This window comes from Melanotaenia boesemani, chromosome 13 (assembly GCF_017639745.1).
Source record: "Melanotaenia boesemani isolate fMelBoe1 chromosome 13, fMelBoe1.pri, whole genome shotgun sequence".
Classification (NCBI taxonomy): Eukaryota; Metazoa; Chordata; class Actinopteri; order Atheriniformes; family Melanotaeniidae; genus Melanotaenia; species Melanotaenia boesemani.
This window is the reverse complement of record NC_055694.1, coordinates 32,514,305-32,537,116: the sequence shown is the minus strand read 5'-3', so window position 1 is coordinate 32,537,116 and position 22,812 is coordinate 32,514,305. Positions and strand designations below refer to the sequence as shown.

General features: G+C 39.7%; 1 protein-coding gene across 2 annotated transcripts; it reads left to right on the top strand.

Annotated features, from left to right (window-relative positions):
* Nucleotides 1-1,323: 1,323 nt before the first annotated feature.
* On the top strand, nt 1,324-22,214 carry LOC121651481 (solute carrier family 2, facilitated glucose transporter member 1-like). Of its 2 annotated transcripts, XM_042003718.1 has the most exons (10): nt 1,324-1,335; nt 6,586-6,678; nt 11,952-12,112; nt 12,198-12,438; nt 14,110-14,272; nt 14,540-14,727; nt 19,852-19,956; nt 20,045-20,146; nt 20,237-20,440; nt 21,801-22,214. In XM_042003718.1, the coding sequence occupies exons 2-10, from the start codon at nt 6,601-6,603 to the stop codon at nt 22,005-22,007; spliced, it is 1,449 nt and encodes a 482-aa protein (XP_041859652.1). In that variant the 5' UTR covers nt 1,324-1,335; nt 6,586-6,600; the 3' UTR covers nt 22,008-22,214. The 2 variants fall into 2 exon arrangements, with proteins under 2 accessions (XP_041859652.1, XP_041859649.1); XM_042003715.1 differs by lacking the exons at nt 1,324-1,335; nt 11,952-12,112 and having other exon boundaries at nt 6,665-6,678.
* The last annotated feature ends 598 nt before the right edge of the window (nt 22,215-22,812 follow it).

Below are 22,812 nucleotides of genomic sequence, written 5' to 3'. Positions count from 1 at the left end.
AGGATATTTGACAGAGAGCTCATTTGGCAGCCCAAGAGAAAGGAAAAATATCGGAGAGCAGAAATTCTGAGAGCAGAGAATGTGTCTGAGTGTGAGGGAAAGAGACCAAGCTGGAGCGCAGGAGATTTGAACCTGCAACCCTAAACTTGAGAAGAGCAGCAGAGTTTTGAAAGAAAGACGATATATTTCAGAGCAAGATGGGACTTTTTGATTGTGAAGTCAGAGTTTTGAGAGACAGCAAAATGATATTTGAGTGTGAAAACAAGAAATCTTGCTCTCAAATTGAACAATTAACTCCTCAGATTAAAGATAGGGAAATACTTCCATATTTCATGCTCCTTAAAATTGTCCAAACTCTGTTTTGGACTTTTAATATTCTTAATTTCATTCCTAAATCAATCAGTAAAATTTCTGCTGGACCTTCAAATGACTTCATGAAATGAAGTGTGTCAGTGTGAAGCTGTAGCTTACACCCACAGGTGATGACTAATCGACACTCATGGAACCTCAGCTGAGCTCGTAGCACTTTCCATTAAAATCTACTAGAAAAATGTGTCCAAACTCTAACTTAAATCCTCTTTATCTTTTATGCCTCCTCTTGATTTGACTGTATTTTATTTGCACGTAAACCTGCGTATTTAGAGCTTTTACTTCTCTCTATGATTGCTGTTTTTAAGGTGTTTTTATTTATCTAATTATTTAATTGATTGATCCACTCATCACATTGTTTCATATAGGGTTGGGTGATATATGTACATTTTGCACTGTGTTGCTGTTTTAATGCAGATGCATCAGCACAAGACAATAAATCTTATCTTATCTTATCTGACCAGCATTGTTCAGGCTTGACAACCTGCTTGGTAACGTTCCTGAGTCAACACTTTTAATTGGGTTTTCCATTGTGTTGCAGCCATTTTTCATTTACTACAATTTAATTTTCAGCAATCCTAGTTTTGTAGTGTGCCTGATTTATTTTTTTTTCATGCTGATTTAGCTCTGTGGGGCAGTAGAAATGAGAATTTTGAGCAGTGACTCGTGACACATACGTATATTACTGAATTTTAATAGACTATTGGACTGAGATGACTAAAGAAAAGTAAATCAGAAGCCATTGGAGCAACACAGTGTTATATAGAAAAAAATTAAGTTCCTTTGTTGTGTCATTTCTGTTTTTATATTAACCAGCAAAAAGAAGCATTTGGTTTTAAGACCTTTTCTTGCTGATGTGCATGTGTTGAATGTGGAAAACCCAGAGGTGCAAAGCTAGGGAGTCAGCCCTGCTGCTGCCACACCTAGCACAGATATTTTCAAGGGTTGGTGGATCGAGGTGAGGAAGTATTACCTCAGTTATCAAAGGCATGCCTGTAATGGTTGTGATGTGGTTGAAGAGCTCAGATACATTTGATTTGATGGTTGGTTTTTTCTCTAAATAAATACTTTCTGACAAAACATTTATGCATTTAGTGCAATCTGGATTTTTCAAACTGTCATTTGTCCTGCCTATTTTGTATATCTGTGGTTAAACAACATAACCATAATCCTGTAACACTCCAGGAACTTAGCAAAGCTAAATATAAAGCTTATCCAAACTTCATCTGAGACTTATCATTTCTCTCTTTAGAAACTGTTGCACAGCACCTCTCAATAAAAAGAGCAGGAGCTGAGTTAAGAAGTTAAAGAGGAAAACGGATGAAGCTGTTGTGATGAACAGGCAGCCCCCTCTGTTGGCCAAAACAAAGACAAAGTTAAATCATTTAGTTTCTGCAGCATATTGTTTCTTTTTTTTGTTGTTGTTGTTTTTTTCAACTTATGCCACTCAGTACAAAAACCTGCATTTCGATAAAAACACAGAGATAATTTATAAAGCACTTTTTTATAAATGTGTGAGCTTGTTCAGCATTGATGAGGACAGCTCTGTGGAAGGTTGTCTTCCTTCTCAGTGTCCTGCAACCTGAGCAGGGAAGCCTGCATCCTGAGGGGAGCCAGTCAAACTCTGAAAACAGAATGTGGGAGAGCCCCTTTAAAATGTAGTGATCTTAGCTCACAGTCTGCTGATTACATAAGGTGGTAAGAGTTTGAACAGGCTGTTCAATGAGCAGACTTCAACCATGTTCAGTAGGTGGTTTCTACTCTGTAGAGAGATATGGTGAAACCAGCAAGTGAAAGAAAAGGTTATTACATTTTCAATGAAGACATATCAGAATGTGAGGGAGGAGGTTGGATCCTTGAGGGCGGGGGCTTCTCTGTGTGTGGAGTTTGCATGTTCTCCCTGTGTATGCGTGAGTTCTCTTCGGGTTCTCCGGCTTCCTCCCACCATCCAAAGACATGCCCGTTAGTTTAAAAAAATTCAAAATTCTCCCTAGGAGTGAGTGTGAATGGTTGTCCCTGTATGAGTTGGCCCTGCGATGGACTGGTGACCTGTCCAGGGTGTACCCTGCCTCTCACCTGTTAATGCTGGGATACCCGCGACCTGTACTGGACCAAGTGGTACAGAGAATGAATGGTCTTCAACTTATTATCTTAACTAAGATACAGTACTGTAATAAAAAGCACAAATACATGTTACAAACAGAGAATATAAACCTAGCAGAGCTCTAAGATCCAAAGACTCTGGTCAACTAGTTCAGACCAGAGTCCAGACTAAACATGGAGAAACAACATTTAGCTGTTATGCTGCAAACACGTGGAACAAACTGCCAGTGGAGATTAAGCTTTAACCCCTGAAACTTTTAAATCCAAGTTAAAAACATTTCTTTTCCAATGCGCCTATGCATGAAATCTGCACGGCAACCTTCAGCTGTTTTAGACTGTCGCTTGCTTTCAATGGTTTTGATTTAATTAAGTAATTGTACATGGTTTTATTATAATTTTGCACATACTTTATGTCTTAATATGCCTTTGTTTATCTTTATGTTATTTTATGCACTTTTTAATGCTTCTTCTGCAGTGCTTGTAATGCTTTCAGTGTTTTATGTGAAGCACTTGACTTGACTTGTACATGAAATATTCTGTACAAATAAACTTGCCTGGCCTTACAGTCTCCACTGCCCCTCCTGGTATGATGCTGGTGATTGCCACAGCCATCCATCTCTGTTCAGGGGGAAAGTCACCATCATCTCCTTGTTTTTATTTACATTGAACTCAAGGTTGGAGCTTCATTGCTATGCCACCAAGTCCTGCAATGATGATGTAGTGTGTGTGTCTGGAGAGCAGCAACAGAGCAACAGTAAATATCATGATGTGGCCATTTGTCTGAACGGATCTGCAGTCATCTGTGTAAAGGATAAAGAGGAGAGAGGACACAGCCTTGTGGAGGGTCAATGGAGGTGGAGAGGATGTTGAAGAGGTAGTTGCTCGCCAGAAAGAAAGTCTATAAAATCTATAATCCAGAGTGAGCTGGTGGTCAATATGGAACCTCTTACTGCCTGAATTTATCAAGTTATATACAAACTAAACAAATACAGTAAAAAAAAATATATTTGAAAAAGACAGAAAAATAAATATTAAATAAATAACAATAAATTGATATAAATAAAAAATAAACTATATAAAAATAAATACAGATTTAATAATAATAAAAAATAAATATACATCTTAATAAATAAATAAATAAATAAATAAATAAATAAAATTTGCCAGGTTTTATTAGCAGGTTTTGGGGAAGTTTTCTGCGAAGTTCTTATGGGGCAGTTTTATGACTCCCCCTCCTTTTGCATGGGCTCCTTGTAGTTCCTCTAGTGGATTGTGTTGGACTCAAGTCTTGTTTGCTATTTTAAATTAAATATAAGATGATGGTGAACTTTAACATTGTTCCCAACTGTGATTAAATGATATTAGTGCTCTTTAGTTTATTATCCATAAAGGATTACCAATCTCGGTCTTACCTCTGTGATAATACACGTGTTACACTTGCTATTTGTCGGTCTCGACCAATCAGCGCGGAGGATCTGAGGCTCCTGTGGCGGCCCGTGAGGATCCACTTATCACTGACGTCACTAAGCTTCTTACCTCAGCAGGTGAATGGAGGGAGAAACCGGGAAAGATTTGTTTACACTGAAATTGGACTAAACGATGATGCAGATGACATCACGACGACGGGGTTTCGTTGAAAGTTGATGATACTAATTTGAGGAATTAAAAGCGACTTTCTTTATAATCTGAAAGAGAAGTCTGGACTTTGGGAGGCGGAATGGAGTGCATCGGCAAGGTAACTGTTCTTTGATCAATACGCGATTGTGTTTAAAAGAGATCAGTTCGGGAAACGAGGCGGGAAGACACCCTGAAAGGGTCAGTTCAGACCCCAGCCCCACCCGCCTCATCTTCCAGTACCACGGACAGCACCCAGTCCGGACAGCGTTTTACTGCGCGCCACAAATTATTTACCTACAGTAGAAACGCTTTTTCTAGTCTCGTTTGTTACATTAATAAAATAAATAACATCTGAAAACCTAAAACCGACTGACAGAATGAAAGCAAGATTTTAGGTGCTTTTCGAATAATGTTTTCCGACATTCATCTTTTTACCTCCACCTGACTGGGTGTGCAGGGTCAGCAGCCACTTTAAAATCTATAAAAAATAAGATGGCTTGATGCTGGGCAAAAGAAAGAACTGATTCATTTAAAAGGACTGCAGTACAAATACTTAAAAAAGGGGCCATTTAAAGAAATATGAAACCATCACCACCTCCATGCAACAGCCCCCCCAGCTGGACGGAAGCAGGCCAAACAGAAGGAATGACTCAAAGAAAAGTCTGAGGTGTTCATTCAGCCTTCAGACCCTCAGTCTGTTGGAATCTGTGGGAATAAATTCAGATTCCTTTCATCCCAAACGGCCTAAAGAATATATCACCAATGTCCCCACTTTTTAAACTTGAGTAACTGAGTACAATTAACTGAATGATCTGAGTTTATAAAACTTAAATGATCTTAAATGAGGTTGTGGAAGAAACTTTATGTGATATGAGTTCAACGTGGACACCAAGAAATGTTCTGGTGCCTGTTTTGCAGAAATCTGGTTTCCTCCTCACATGAGGGTGTTTGGCTGTAGAAATCATCAAGAATGACATGAGATGATTTTTTAAGACATTTTAGTTTAAATGGGCATGAAATTATAATTTATTTCAAATTTTTTGCCTCTTACTGAAATCCTTAGAAATGTTTTTGTGTCATGTGAATGTTTAATTGACCCCCCCCAAAAAAAATTATATATTTTTATTTTTATATATATATATATATATATATATATATATATATATATATATATATATATATATATATATATATATAACTAGTACTTTCAACTATTATTTAGCTTCCAAAGTAAAAGTGCAGTTTTATACAATGAATTACAACATTTTTTATGTATTAAGTTTAACTACATTGATTCAACATAAATACATTAATTCATTCAATATTTTCCTCCAAATATGACTTAAGTTATGTCCACTAAATATATTCTATTAAAGCCAGTGTTACATTTTACAGAGTGACAGGTCAGGATTCTTTTAACAGCACGATGAAGACCATCTCTATATTAAGCAGGTGGTCATAGTTTTATAGCTTTAATTGGTGTTTGTTTATCTGTATTTGTTTACCAGTTGTTGATAAGATCTGCAGCTGGTACATATTGCAGTGCTGTTTGAAATATGTTACAGACATGGTAATGTTTTACTTAAGTTTTAAATTAAATGAATTTCCTCTCCAAAGTGTGAAGACATTGTGTGTTCAGGAACAGACCCATCGGTAACACTCAGCTATTTAGGCCCCTGAAACTAAAGCAAAAACACTGAACAGTTGCTAACAACAGCTACACACTACCTATGGTGGTGATGTGTCATGGCTCTGTCATTCAGTCCATGTATTATTATTAAGTTATAAGTTTATTGAATTTGCCTTTTTCGGGACCTGAATTTTGGTGCTGAACAGTAGGTCCAGAACAAAACGGGCCTGTCACCCCAGACTAAAAATCCACATTGTTTAGTTTAGTCTTACTGTTTCCTGCAGTGTAGATATACTCTGACACACTGCTCCACAAATACAACACAAAATGACATGAAATTAAATTTTTATTTGTAGCAAAGAGGGTCGGCAATATTTAAAATCTCATAACTAATAATAAATAACAAAAGCCTCTTGATATGCAAGTATTAAAGCATCTTTGTAGATTTTTCTGGGTTCATAATGCATCAATATCTTTTAAACTTTTAGGTAAATAAGACACAAGATTTTTGCACCTCAGACTTTTAGATCAGTGTGGATGGTTAGTTGGGTACTTCATTTATGTCTAAACTATTGGAACAGGCTATATTTGTTTTTTGAGTTGATTTAGTAAAGAACCTTTCATTAGGTCCTCAGGCCCAAATTTAATAACTTGTACAATGAGAACTCATCAGAGAGATCCCCTCAGTGTGAACAAGTACTTAGATTTGTTCTTACAACGTAAGCAACAAGCTGGTGGTGCAGGAGCTTCAGATTTCAGATTTACAGCATAAAACCGTAAATTTACAACATGTAATTAAACTACCACAAATTAATAGTCTTTCTTTTTGCCCCCTTTTTGCATCTGTTCCTCTGTCCTGCCGACAGGTGACACCCCAGCTAATGATGGCTGTTGGCACGGCTGTGATTGGCTCTTTGCAGTTTGGCTACAACACGGGAGTCATCAATGCTCCTCAGAATGTAAGTATGGCATGACATTTAATAAGTCTGACATTTAAAGAAATGTGCGAGGAAAAGTGACCAGGGAAAGCATTCTATATTTTTTATTTCCATAAAGGATGAACCCAGGAAGGATGAACTTTTCCCACCTTTACTATTACTCGTTTTTAGAATCTGAAATGCCCAACCTTAAACTCTGCATTGCTTTGTTAAAATGACAAACAATTGCTGACAAACTCAGGAAATGTTTTCATCTCTGAATAAAGTTAGTTTCCTGAGAGAAAAAAATCTGTCCAGTTTTGTATTTCAAATCTTAAACGTAACTTGGTGGATGATAAACTCTTGAACTGATATGGATTTAAATGTTTGCTTATTGGATAGATTAAAGTGAGAAATGTAGAGTTTAGGAAACCAGGATGACAAATTACACAGTTGATAAACCAGTTGAATTAAAAGGATCTAAATAAAACATGAAAAACATGGACATGTGGGATTCTTTGTTTGGATGCTAATTTAAGTCTGTAAGGCAGCCGTAAATCTTCTGAGCTTGTGAGTTGTCTAAAGAAGGATGACAAATGTAAAACGACAGGGAGCAGGTTAATGAGATAGTGCAGCAGTTTGAGGCATTAAGGATTAAGCAGCTCAAAGTAACTAGTTGTTACATGTCGAGCTTGAAAGTGATGTCGTAAACAAAATAGTATATAGATTAAACGATGCAGAGGAGTGGTGTTCCTCTGTCATATTCACTGTTAAGGCCCATTTATGCTCTATGCTAAAGATGGATATGGAGCATTTCGCCCATCTTCTGCGTTCTTTACGAACATAATTTGGTCCGTTTTCAAGACCCTTGTACATGCCTACCCTGATGGAGGAAACGGAGTAGTACTACTGGAAACTGTGGGGGCAGTGTTGAGCACTATAGCTGATTTGCAACCAGTGAAAAGAAAGAAGTTGCGACATATTTAATGGCTGAACAGACAAACGTCATCTACTGCAGTGCCTCCTTTTGTCTTGTTCTGAAAATGTATATTATCATCATCTCCTCCACTGACACCATGTTTGCTGTTGTCTGAAACTGAAGTCAGAACTTGGAGGTGAACGTTGAGCTCTGTGCTGCCCTCTAGTGGAGTTTTTGGCTAGCAACCATGCCAGTGTAAGGGCAGGGACTCAGATGTATCTAGTTACGTACGTAAACGGAACATAAATGGGCCCTTATTCAATTGAAGTTTGCATTGTTATTTAATGTAATTTATACAGAAAAGTATTACAAAACATGTACTTTTCACTTTCTTTTTAAACTTGTTAGAGTCCATGAGAAGCAAGAAGTTTGTTCTTGTTGTCGAGGCCACAAGAACAAGAAAAAAGTTTGTTTTGTCCAGTCAATTCATACTCCACGAGAAGCTTAGTCTGCGATGGGGTGGGATTACTGTCGGGGGGATGTCTGTGTTTTTATGTGCAATGAACAATTAACCCGGTTATTTCATATTACATATGAGGGCGGTGGCCTTTCCGTGTGGAGTTTGCATGTTCTCCCCGTGTATGCGTGGGTTCTCTCCCGGTACTCCGGCTTCCTCCCACTGTCCAAAGACATGTATGCTAGGTTAATTGATGACTCTAAATTCTTCCTAGGAGTGAGTGTGTGTGTGAGTGGTTGTTTGTCCTCTATGTGTTGGCCCTGTGATGGACTGGTGATCTGTCCAGGGTGTACCTGCCTCTCCCCTGTTAATGTTGGGATAGGCTCCAGCTCACCCGAGACCCATAATAACAATCTGTTTAACCTTGAGAGTGATCAGTATAACACAATATTGAAGAGAATATATGAAATTTCCACAACAGGACCAAGCGATACAGAGAATGAATGAATTTTATATTTATTTCATATCATTACAAGAGACTTCGTCCGTGGCAGGGCAGGGTTGTGCGCTTAGCGGTGTCCATGTCTTTAAATCCCACATGTGTTGTATACATTTTGGTACTTTCTCACCACCTTGATCAGCTGTGGATTAAAACTATCCATTCAGCCTCACATCAAGGGAAATGTGGAAGCCACAACTTTCCACTTCATTCTTTTCCACGTTCACAAGCCCCACCTCAAATGTCCAACCAATCACACAATACTTTCTAGAGTGTTCTCGGAGAACAACAACAAACTTCTCACTTTTTATAAAATAATGAGCTAAAAAAGAAAGTGAAAAATGCATGTCGTCTAACACTTTTACATTGCAAACATGAACATTACAGTAGTAAAAACAACTAAAAACAAATGCATGAAGATATTTTTCTAAATCCTGCTGAGCCATCAGTTCCCTTATTCTAAATATATTTTTCAGATAGTAAAAGGCTGATTTGGTTACTTTTATAATGGCTGTCCAAACCAAGATTTTGGAATTGATCCATTGTTTTTAAAATTGCTGGACTGAAGCTTGACATCTTTGTTTCCAGAGATAACCAATTCAACTTTATTTAGTTCAAGAAAATTCTGACACATGCAGTACTTAAGCTTTGTATGGAAGCAGAGTCCTCTGGGAGTGTCGGACATCTGCAGAACGACTGCCCCACAGAAAATGGTCCCGGCTCCGTTCATTCTCATTCGCTACACTGCAAACTTGACACACCTCCACCTGTCACCTGCAGAAATTCTCAGACTCTGCTGTTGTCAGCCTTGTTATCACAGATGGGGATAAAAGGGAACTCATGCAGGATTATGTAGCCTGCTGAACTACCTTCAGATCAACACAGAGAAAACCAAAGAACTGGTGGTGGATTTCTGTAGGTGAACTAACTCCCCTTCAACACCAGGAACATCCAGGGAATGGACATTGGGGTCTTGACACCTTAAAAGTACCTGGGTTTTCACCTGAACAATAAACTGGACTGGTTGCTGATCACTACTGCACTTCACAAGACAGGACAGAGCAGACTTTACCTGCTGAGAAGACTGAAGTCTTTTTTAGTGCGGGGGCGCTCCTGAAAACTTTTTTTGAAACAGTGGTGGCATCAGTCATTTCTATGGAGCTGTCTGCTGGGGCAGCAGTATATCTGCTGTTGAAAGGAAGAAACTGGACAAACTGATCAAGAAGGCCAGCTCTGTACTGGGATACCACTTTGAGCCAGTTAAATTGGTGGTGGGAGAGAGGAGTATGATGGCTAAGCTGTCAACCATGTCGGAGAACAGCTCCCACGGCCTCCTGGACACTCTGACAGCCCTGCAGACCTCCTTCAGTGACAGACTCCTTCACCTCACAGATCCTTCCATCCTGCAGCTGTAAGATTGGATTGGCTGAAAGGCGACCACAAACGCAGGCATAAATGTGAAAGGTTTTAATACAGCCTTTCCAGTGAAAGTAGCTACAAAGTATACAATGGTCTGAGGTGTACTGGAGGCTTAAGTAGAGGGGTGAACAGGTGTGACTCGTCAGGCTGATGAGGGGAAGACACAGGTGAAGTCTGATGTGATGGGAACAGAGGAATCCTGGGTAGTGTAGTCTTAGGACCGGTGATCAGTAGGCTGGTGAAGATGAGCATACTGGTGAAAGAGGAGCAGGCATGACAGCAGCCCTTAGACCAGGGGCGGGAACCCTGGTCCTTGAGGCAGTCCAGCAGGTTTTAGATGTTTACCTGCTCCAACACACCTGATTAAAATTAAATGGATCCACCAGCCTATGAAGTTCTGCACAGTGACTAATTTGAATCAGATGTGTTGAAACAGAGAAACAACTAAAACATAAAGGTGGCAGCTCTCCAGAACCAGGGTTCCCCACCCCTGAATTACACTGTGTAACAAGCACTTCTCCCAGTAGACCACAACACACACAAAGGGAATGTAAATTACTATTGTACATATTGTAAACATTGAACAATTTTTCATTTTCATAATTCTTTATTTTTTTAACACTGTTCTACACTTTCCTTTTAATTCTTATTTTATTTCATCATGTTTGAGGCTTTACTTTTTCTGATCCCTTTCTGTTTTTGATGCTGTTGCAATAAAATGTCCCTGGGGGACAGATAAAGGTCTTATCATCTTTTAATTACTAATGTTGCTGAACAACTGCAGTAACCCCAGATCATAGACTGCCCCCACAGACTTGTAAAGTAGTCACTAGGCATGATCACTTCATCTGCCGCTCTTCTTACCCCGATGCTCCATTACTCTGGAACAGGGTAGATCTGGACTCATCAGATCACATGACCTTCTTCCATTGCTCCAGAGTCCAGTCTTTTTGCTTCCTAGCAAGCTGAAGCTTTTTTCTCCAGTTAGCCTCACTGATTAGTGGTTTTCTTATGGTTACGCAGCTGTTCAGTTCCTTCACATTGTTCATGTGGAAATGTTCGTACTTGAACTATTAAATAGGATAATGGACAGAAAGGATAATGGGGAACCATCATTAAGGATTTTTTTCCAACCAAATCTCTTCCTGAAAGACGATGGTTCCCCACTATCCTTCCAGTTTTAATAATGTGTAGGACAGTTCTGAACCCAGTATTAGTAGTTTCTGCATCTCCTTAGACATTTTCTCTGCTTGATGACAATGATCTGACCCTTCTGAAACATCTTTTTCCATGACCACAGATGTGTCTTCCCACATGGTTGTTTAAGAAACGAGGAGCTGCTTGCTGCATCAATTGGGGTTAAATAACTTGTTGCCCATTTAAACATTCATGCAGTAATTATCCAATGGATTTGAGTTTTAGATGAATAGTTGTGTCACTAAGACCTTAAAAGGAATATTATCAACTATTTACCCGAGTAACACCTGTCGGTGATGGTGGTTTGGTTTTTAAGGATGATCAGTATTTATTTTGGATTGGCTGAAGAGTTGGAGAAGTTAGATCAGACACAGCCACCCCCTGAAACTGGCGTTCAAGAAAAATTCTCCTTATTGAACTCCTGTATTTACACACAGGGTAACACATGACCATGGGCAGCACCCTGTAAACAAAACCCTTGTGTCCTCAATTCATCAGGAAAATAATGAAGCTCTTTCACACGTCATGACCTGATTTTACCATGTAAACTATGCAAATAGAAAGTCAGTTTATTGTGAAGATGTGGGGATTCTCTCATTCATGAACTGTGTCAAAATGGCCATTTTGGGGACCTCGTCTGAAATATCTGTAACCTCTAACCTCTAATTTGGTCTAATTTAATTCTGCTTCATATTGTCAGAGCTGGCTTTTTCAGAGAAGATGTTACCATGTTTCACTATGATTTGACTGACATTACTAAATCTGAAATGCTCTGGATGCTTTGTCTGTATTTGTATTTTTTTCATGTCATTTTGTGTTTTTAGATCATTGAGGGCTTCTACAATGAGACGTGGAGCAGCAGGTTTTCAGAGCCCATCCCTCAGAGCACTTTGACAGCTCTGTGGTCCTTCTCTGTGGCCATCTTCTCTGTGGGAGGAATGTTCGGCTCCTTCTCTGTCGGCCTTTTTGTCAACCGCTTCGGCAGGTATGTCAACAATATTTTTGGTATCAAATTTTCTTTTAACTGACAAAAGAATCATTAATGGGGGAAGGTCTTTCTATTCCTAAAGGAAGAACTCCATGCTGATGGCCAACGTGCTAGCATTCATTGCTGCTGTATTTATGGGCTTCTCCAAGCTGGCTGCTTCCTTCGAGATGCTCATCATTGGACGTTTCATTGTGGGGCTCTACTCTGGCCTCTCCACCGGCTTTGTTCCCATGTATGTTGAGGAAATCTCACCCACATCTCTTCGTGGAGCTCTAGGAACTCTGCATCAGCTTGGTGTGGTGGTTGGAATTCTCATGGCCCAGGTGAGATCCATAAAGTCTGAACTCTTCAGAAGAATTACATTAAAAGATCTTTATGCAGAATGCACAGAGAAAATGGCTCTAAATCAAGACTACTGGTGAGGCCAATGACTTAACCCTTGTAGGTCATTATTAATTTTTTGTCCTATTAGGTCATTTTTCCGGGCACAATTGTAATTATGTTAACCCGAAAGGGGAGATGTTTTTGTAAGACAATGTTTCTCTCGACAAACTTAAAAAAATGTACAAAATGAAAATGGAGAAACATTTACTGCTTCTAATTTCTTCAGATTCCAAAAAATACAATTTTTAATTGGATTTAATGTTGAAGTAGTTACCTGCAATGCAGTCATGATGTCAGTAATTCCTACACACTGTACCTTTAAGGGAGGCTTTTTTCACAAGAATTTTTGGTTTTAAGCAGATAAAATAAGAAGTGTTGCGCAAAGAACAGAGATAAATTCTTCTGTTTATGATGCCTTAAATCATTTGAACCCAGAACAGCTTCTGTACAACAATTAGGAAAATGAAGAACCCCCCCCCCTGCCCTCCCCTTATATTATGCACTGCAGGTGAACAGATGATCACAATTGGATTCTAACCTGCAAGTGAATGTTGGGTGAGAAAACGAACAGGATTAGCCTGACAAGTAGGAAAGATGCAGTCAGACAGCAAATGAACAAGTATAGATCTGGCTTTCTTTCAGCTCTGTGGCTTTATCCTCAACCAGGAGATAATCAGCTAATCCTCATCTTGAGAAGAGCTTGAGATTGAAGCAGGATGGCAAAAAAAACAACTTGTGATGGATGATGCTTTTTTAAATTCAGTAAAAAGCATGAGGTATTTGGAGAATAGGCCAAAGTAAACTGAGAGATTAAGGAAATTAAAACAATTAAAAGAGACCAACTAACATCATAACAGTCTCTGTCCATTAAAAAGTCTATGAAAGGGAACTCTCATGCAAAAGAGAGCAAAACTGACATGCACCAGAACCCGGTTTACTACTTAACCACCTCAGCAGTGGGGAGCCTGGACGGTTTGTTCACAGCTGTGAAATATATCTTCTGAAAGGTTATTTTGGGGTCAGAAAGCTGCTCTAAGTGGCTCCAGATCAAACCAGAAGACATCTAGTTTGTCTGTGTTCTCCCGATTGGCTGTAGGAACACACTGGGCAGATTAGAATTGATCATTTGGCAACGTGGGAGTTGTTATTTCAAAGCTGGTGATTGGATTGTAGCATGATGGCACAAACTTTACATTAGATCTTCCTTCCACCTCCTTCCTGGTGCCCAGCTGAGCTGTGGCATTCAGCACTGTGAGGTGTTTGCTGACATTTATGGATTTAACTCTGTTAGAGTGTAAATATTTTTATTTTTACTTTTTATTTATGGACCTCTTTGTCACATCTGCTTTTTTATTTCACAATACTATTACCCAAACATTACAGATGGATTTGTAAATGTAATCTGCAGACTTTAAACTGAAGACGTTTAAGAATATTTGTATTAGTTTCATGGTATGACTGGTATGATTAATTACAATGGCTCTGAATGTTTAAAGCCTTGGGGAGCCCCTGTGCTCTTTAAGGGGGGGGGGGGGGGGGGGTCCAGGACCACAGGTTAGGAACCACTGGTTTAAAGTATTTGTTTTTACAACAGTATGTTTGTTGTGCAGATTTTCGGGATTGAATCCATCATGGGAAATGCCTCCCTATGGCCCCTCCTGTTGAGTTTTACTTTACTACCGGCCTTGCTGCAGTGTGCCCTGCTGCCCTTCTGTCCCGAGAGCCCCCGATATCTCCTTATCGACTGCAACGAAGAGAGCAAAGCCTGCAGTGGTGAGACACATGCTGAAAATTGGTGTTCATGAGGAGGTTCAGAAAGAGATACAAAGCCATATAGGTTCACAGAGGCAAATGAAAGCTAAATCCAAACCAAGATTTATTTTCCTCAAAATGTTCTCACCATGATACACACAGAGAGGCAGATGCTCATGCATTTAAGTAATCATGAAAACTGGACCTGAACCACTGCACATCCTGGACTGTGTCCCAGGTTTGTAGGTATCTTTATAAACTGATGCATACATAACTTCTGTCTTTCAGTGCTAATGAAACTGCGGGCCACTGATGATGTGAATGCAGACATACAGGAGATGAGGCAGGAGAGCCAGAAGATGATGAGGGAGAAGAAGGTGACCATCCCTGAGCTGTTCCGCTCCTCCGTCTACCGCCAGCCCATCTTTGTTGCCATCGTGCTGCAGTTATCACAGCAGCTGTCTGGCATCAACGCTGTAAGTACAAACACAGTTTGGAAAGAACCATTCACCAGTAGGGCAGGATCAGTAATGATCTTATATGTCTAATGATTTACAACCACCATGAGTAATAACATATAAATTTTCCTTTGAAAACATTTGAAACGATGAACATTTAGCTTTGTAGACGTTTTACAGCATTACTTAAATAACAAGAAAAAAATGTCTAACATTTTATAATATTTTAACAGAAGTCAAAGATGGAACAAAATATTAAAAAAATAAACAAACAAACAAACAAATAAATAAATAAACAAATTTCTCCAGGCTGTTCCAGTGACTTTGGGCTGTTATTTGGTCTCACACAATCTCAACCTTAAGATTGTTTTACTAGCAATAAAATTGTTAGTTTTTTCTGTGTAGATCATGAACCTAAAAGCTATTTTGCATTAAATGTCTTATCTCACCTTCTCTTTCATTTTCAACATCGCCTCCTTTCTTGTCTTGTAACCAGCCTCGTTCTTTCCACCGTCCAACCACCACCTTGCCGCTCCTCCTCCTACACGTCACTTCATGTAGATTTTACTCCTTCTTCAGCAGCACTTTGTTCAGAAAGCAGCTCATAAACAAAAATACGCATACTAAAGTAAACACTAGATGTATGATATGTGATAGAAAAGTGTTCATGGGAAATGTAGTGATAGTCCTGCCTGGAAAAATAAGCTGAGTGATTTGCTTCATACTTCACCTGCAAAGAACAGTAAGTTTTTATTTATATCCACCAAAAATATATTTATTCCACCTTAGGTGGGTTGGTGGGTAATTAAGAGCCCTGAGTGTCACATTGTAATGCATCCCCAGGCTATTGTTTTCAGTTAGTCAGCACTTATGTGGCATTCTGGGAATTTCTACATATGAACACAAAACTGTGTAAGTTGTAACCGTTTAGGTTTTTCTAACTGCTTAGCCATGTATTTTGTAACACGTAGACCTCACCATATGTAACTGTGGAAAACATTGTGATTGTTGAGTTTAAGACCTTTTATACAAAGATCTGTCGAATCCTGCATTCCTCTCCTTCTTCAGGATCTTGCTTGTGGCCATTTTAAACACTAGTGGAAAGGGGATGTTATAACAATACATATAGACTCAAGATAAACGTGCTGATAAAGAACGATGCCAAACTGAATTAATGAAAGAACAACAACAACAACAAAAAAAATTATCTGGAGATCACGTTGAACTGAAAACCTGAACAAAACTGTGTTTGGGTTTAATTCCAGCTCTTTTTCAAAAGTGAGAATTGACAGAACTTTTAAAGAAATGAAGATTTAATTTTCAGCAAAAAACATTAAAGTGTAGCTCCACCCACTACCGAATTGGAAAAATGCCTGAAACTACAGAGCATCTTTGAGGTGGAAGACTTCCCCCTCCTGAATCTCCTCAGCTACACATGAACCAGGTGGTCTTGAATCAGTTTGAGCCGTTAGCGCTGTTAGCTGCCTGTCAGCAGCTCTGGAAAGCTGTGGATCAATTTGAGTAGTTTGTTTGTGTCTGCAACCCTCAGCTTCCTGCCCCAGCATGCAGTAGCATATAGGATAGCAACGGCCACAACAGACTCATAAAACATCCTAAGCGGTGTTTGGCAGATGTTAAATGATGTCAGCTGCCTGAAAAAATCGAGACTGCTCTGGCCCTTCTTGTAAAGTGCAGTAGTGTTCTTAACCCAGTCCAGATTATTGTCAGTCCTTCACCACCTCCACACTGACACCTGAAACAGGTGTCACTGGTGTTTTGGATCTCCTAAAATTCACAATCAGTTACTTAGTCTTTGTCACATTAAGCTGCAGATGATTCTGCTCACACCATGTAACAAAGGAGTCCACAGCAGCTGGATATTCCACCTCATCTCCTCCCCTGATACATCCAACTACAGCAGTCATCAGAAACCTCCTGAAGGTGGCAGGTCTCTGCGCAGTAGCTGCAGTCAGATGTGTAGAGGGTGAAAAGAAAGGGGGAGAGGACAGTTCCTTGTGGTGTTCCAGTGTTGCTGACCACCGTGTCCGATGCACAGTGCTGCAGGCGCACATACTGTGGTCTTCCGTTCAGGTAGTTCACAATTCAGGACACATGAGCGTCATCCACCTGCCTCGCTGTCAGCTTCTCACCCAGGAGGGTCGGCCCGATGATACTGAATGCACTGGAAAAGTAAAAAAACACATAACCCTCACAGCGCTCGCCGGCTGGTCCAGGTGGGTGTAGACACGATTAAGCAGGTAGATGATGGCGCCGTAAACACTAAGAAGAGGCTGGTACACGAACTGACAGGGTCCATATGAGGTCAAACCATGGGTGGGAGCTGATCCAGTATGAGTCTCTCAAGGGTCTTCATGACATCTGAAGTCAGTGCCACGGGTCTGTAGTCCTGGGGGTCACTGGAACGTGGGGTCTTTGGTACAGGAACGAGACATCTTCCACAGGACTGGGACCTTCTGTAGATTCAGACCCATCATGAAGATGTAGTGTAAGACTCCACAGAGCTGGGAGGCCAGGCTTTAAGGACACGAGGACCATCTGGTCCTGCTGCCTTGCCTGAGTGTAGTCTTCTCAGCTGTTTCTCAACCTGATAACATGTGAAGCTGACAGGTGAAGGAGGATTGTCAGGTCTATCACCTGAGGTAGGGGTGCAGTAAGGAGAGGGAGGGAGAGAGGGTGGTGTGGCAGGGGTTTCAGGCTTGCTCCTGATGAGTTAGAGAGGGGCTGAGCAGTTGCCATACAGTAAAATCTGTAAAAAAAAAAAATTCAGCTTGTCGACCATGTCCTCATCGCCCTCAGCTCCTCCGTTGTTGGATGGCCAGTGATGGTCTTCATACCACTCCAAACCTCCCTCATCTTGTTTTGTTGGAGTTTCCACTCCAGTTTTCTCCTGTAATTGTCCTTAGTCTCCCTGATCTTGGATCGAAGTAAAACCTTGTAGGAAAATGTGAACATTAACAGATAATCAGTGATAAACCATTGTTACCCAGCACATCATCATCCTTATAACTCTAATAATTTTGAAAAATAAAATCTTTATGTAATCACTGACTAATACAACGGCATAGAATTTGTGATGTTAGAGGAAATGTTCATCATTATTTTCATTCATTCTCATTTTATTGCAACCCATTTTAAAATTATCATGGTCTTTTTTTTGCAGGGATTCACATCAAACAAAAACTTCAGTATGTTGTATTTTGACTTTGATTAGATTGTGCAGATCAAGTCACATCTCTAAGAACTAAAGCTCACCTTCCTCTTCCTCTTCCTCATCATCTCCTTCTCTCTGAACTATCTGCAGCTATGATTCTGTCACAAAATAACACATTAATTCATGAAAAGGAAACAGGTTTTTGGCTTAGTGGCTGCTATTATTATTATTCATAACACAATGGTAGTTGGAAAATAATTTCTTTGTGACTTAAACTTTTACATTGACTCGCTCTAAAATAACTCCTGATGTCGTCCTTTCTTCCTTCACTCCTGAAGTTCTGACTGAAGACAACTACCACTAGCAATGTTGACACTAGCCAGATGAGCGAGCATTTGAACCGAGTGACAGCAGTGACAGCCAATCACGCAGCAAGAAACACAAGCGCGGAGTGGAACAGTTTAAATTGTTTATAAGGCGGGACTTAAAGCAGTGCTACTGCTGAGAGCGCAGTAACTCCCTATCCAATTCTACGCCCATGCCTCAAGTTATTTTTCATTTAGAAAAAGACCAAACAACTTAAGTCCAGTCTGCACACAAAAATTTTTTATAAGATCCCGGACAAGCTCCCATTTATGTTACAACCTGACTGAAGTAACAACATAAAGCACAGTCCCAATTACTACGCTTGGTTCTAGATCACCATGTTACAGAGGTAAGGTGCCTTTGCTCTTCGATCCCTAACACAGTTACCTTAAAGACACACTATGGAACTTTTGCAGTTCAATAGTTCAGTCAGCAGGGCATCTGTCTGCCCTGCGGCAGACCCAAATTCTTCGCACAGGGTACGGATATTAACATCTTCCAGTAGGGTCCTTAGGCAAGATCCTTAACGCTGCTGCCTAAACGTGTAAGTTGCTTTGGAGCAGCTAAATGACTGTAGAAATAATTCAACATCCATCTTGCATCCTACCTGTACTGTGAGCTCTCTCCAGACAGTAAAAGACTTATTTTAACTCTTGTCTTATCCCTTGCTCTGTCTCTCTCTTTCTTTTCCTCTCTTCGTACAAAAATGTTTTCTTATGGTTTTGTTTTCGCATTTTAAATGACCGGTGCGTTGATATCAGCTTTCTATGGTGTAGAAGGGTATGTAAAGCTTATCAGATGCCACCCCAGAAGAAAAACTTGTGAAGTGCAGATTTTTTCAGACTTGGGATGCTGCTGGACAGTGACGGCTCCAGAAATGTACATGATAAAAATCATTGTGTCATCAAACGAGTCCAGAGCGCATCATTTTAAGGTCCGAATGTTACGTAGTGCGTCTTTAATACTGCAAAACTGAGCAGCAAAGCTGAGGGGAAAAATTGGGAATGGGGTCAAATGAAGACTGATGTTTGAGCAAAAGTACTAATATCCTTTAAACCTCACCAGGTATGTCTTAAATTTACTTCCAATAATGTGTACAATTAATAAAATGAAGTCCACACACCACCTCTGCAAGTCCAGAGGGGATGCAGAAGGGTGTCAAAACTATGCTTTACTCTGAAGACAGAAACTGAATACCAAGAACAAGAAGAAATAAAGGACTGCTCAGTAACATCTTAAGATGATGTTAAATGTGATGCTCAGAAAGTGCAACTATGGCATATGTAGAAAGTTTAAGTTAGATTTTGTCTATATTTGGGAACTAAATTTTGGAATAATTGTTATCTTTTGATTATTTGATATTTTAAACTTATCTAGGTCTTATGAGTTGATAAAGACTCTAACAGCAGTCCAAGATTTAGTGTCACCACCAATGAATGAAAAACCCACATTGACACCAGAAGTTGGGGCTGTGCTCCTCCTCTGATAAATTATTTATTCTAAATGAGCTTTTTGACAAATCCTGCTGATAAACTGAGAGCCAACCCACAAACCTTATTGTTGGAGGTAATAAATCCTAACTAACATCTGTGTTTCCTGTGTAGGTGTTCTACTACTCGACTGGGATCTTTGAGCGAGCAGGTGTGTCCCAGCCTGTCTATGCAACCATTGGTGCCGGAGTGGTCAACACTGCCTTCACTCTTGTCTCTGTAAGCCACAAAAATGACTGGAGTTAAAAAAACACTAAAAGGGCCCACAGGATGTTGGAAACGTGACATTTTTTCTACTTCTGTGCAGCTGTTTGTGGTGGAGCGGATGGGCAGAAGACCCCTTCAGCTTATTGGTTTGATGGGAATGGCAGTTTCAGCTGTTTTTCTAACTGTTGCTATGGCTTTATTGGTAAGTGTCTATCATCACCTTGACTGAACCCAGCACACTTGTGAAATTGTAAAAACAATTGTAAAAATGTTCCTCTGTTTTGCTGCTCAGGACCAGTTCGGGTGGATGTCCTATGTCAGTGTTGTGGCCACCTTCTGCTTTGTAGCCTTCTTTGAGATCGGCCCTGGTCCCATCCCCTGGTTCATCGTGGCTGAGCTCTTCAGCCAGGGGCCACGGCCCGCTGCCATCGCAGTGGCTGGTTTCTGCAACTGGTCTGCCAACTTCTTAGTGGCAATGTGCTTCCAATATGTTGAGGTAAGACATGTTTATTTTTTTTTTTTTTAAATATGTAGTAATTTTTTTTGTGACTTTCGAAGTAATGTAATGTACTGTATTTCATTGAGAAGTTTGGGTGTTTCAATGAGGAGACATGACTTGTCCCTTAAAAAAAGGAGATCTATAAAATGTATAAGGCATCATTTCAAGGGAAACTTTTTTCCCTAACCATGGCCAAGTGGTTTTTTTAATGCCTGCACTGGCTGATTTAATTCTAAATCAATCCTAAATGTTAAACATATAAACGAACAAACGAATGAATAAAATGCAAGAATGTAAAAATAAAAATGGTAAGAAATTTCATCTGATTTGATATATATATATATATATATATATATATATATATATAAAATAAATGGTGGAAATTAAATAAGCATGGACCAGAAATTCCCACCTAGATCTCTACTTTATGCACACACTTTAGAACAAGTTGTTCTCATTTATCGTTACATGGTGGGCGGTTGGGCTGCATGGCGCTGTGGTGGTTAGCACTGCAGCCTCACAGCAAGAAGGACGCTGGTTCAAGCCTTGGCTGGGGGGAGGTTTGAACCTGGAGGGCAGATAATGAACGCTGGGAGGTCATGGAACAGTTGGTTGTTGGATCATTTTGTCTGTATAAGAAAGGGTATTAAGTGGTTATTTTATAGATACATTGCAACATGGATCAGCAGGAAAAAGTAACCATGTCGATTGTTTGGTGCATGCTGTTTCTGCACAGGCTTGAACCACGTGTTGGTTACGTGATGTAATGAGTTTCAGGGAAGACTTAAAACATGACAGCAGCAAAACAAAACTGGACTGTGGTGGAGACAACATTTGTGTTAGAAACTGAAAGAGTTAAGGATTATTGAGCATTTCAAAGGTCAAAAGGTTAAAAATGAAATAAAACACTTCTTCCTCCGAGCTAGTAGGCACTGCACATGTCAGACGTGTTACATCATATTAAATATGTTCATCTTGTAAATACAACTGATCGGATCGCTTCATCTAGCGTCCATGTCAACATGTCAGCTGGAAACCCTAATCAGAATGATTTCAGTTGGATAGATTAAATATTTGTCTAGGTAAATGTAGCTACTGAGGCCTGAAAAATGGAGGTATGTAACTTTGTGGGTGTATCTACATGGTGATGGGTAGTGCGATATAATAGTGGGTGTGTTGATTCCAGAAAACAACAGGACATTGGACCTCTTCCAACCCTGTTTGAATTGTAAATTTATCATTACCTTGCAATTTTTTACAGGATTTAAACTTGACCAACACTTTCTGCACTGTATATAATACATGGTAAACTTTTTAGTAACAAATAAAGAGAATAAATCCCTTGTCTTTCTTGCAGCAACTCTGTGGTCCCTACGTCTTCATCATCTTCACAGTTCTGCTGCTCGGTTTCTTCATCTTCACCTACTTCAAGGTGCCGGAAACTAAAGGCCGCACCTTTGACGAGATCGCAGCAGGTTTCCGCCATTCTGCTGGTCAGGGTGCCGACAAGTACTCGGCCCCTGAAGAGTTCAACACACTCAGGGGAGATGACCCTGACCTCTAATTGCTGCCGTATGTCAACACACACTCAAGCAGCAAAGCAACAAATCGTGTGTGTGTGTGTGTGTGTGTGTGTGTGTGTGTTTTTAAGTCTTACAATTGATGTTTAGCGTTGATGTTTTGATGTTGTGGTGTTGAATTAGGGGTTTAGTCTTCATGCAGACTGATATTTTCATGCACTGCCTCAGCATCAAAAATGGTTTTAAAAGTGGGTGGTGTGTGTGTATATATGTGTGTATTTAAGTATCTGATATGGTAATATATTGTTTATCAAATATAGAAAAAATGTTTTCTGTTTTAAACTTAGAATTTTTTGCTCAGTTGTTCTACTTTATAAAATTATTATGGAGTTTAAATGATCTGGTATGAAGTGATTGATTAGATTTTAGCATCTTGTGGAAAATTGACTTTGTAAGATTATCAGGTTTTCTAGAGACTGATTAAATTTTTTTTATCAGTTGAACTCTGAATACCTCCCAGGTGTGGAGTAATGGGGAGGACTGTGAATCATGAAAATATTTGGTTGGAATTTGTGACGCATTTTATGGAAACATGAAATCAACAGATGTTTTAACTGCAGCGTTCTAACTTACCCAGAATTCCAGACTGAGCACAAAGTTATCATCTCTGTGTTTTATTTATGTTGGTGAGCTGGAAACAGAGCTGGAAGTTAGCCAATCATGTTCCACTAACAAGTTTGAAAACGTGGTGTTTACTTAATGATCAGGTTAAAAAACAAACTGACCATCCTGGTTTATAACAGTAAGCTTCATGGTATTTTGCCCATGAGAACTCTGCAGTACAATCTT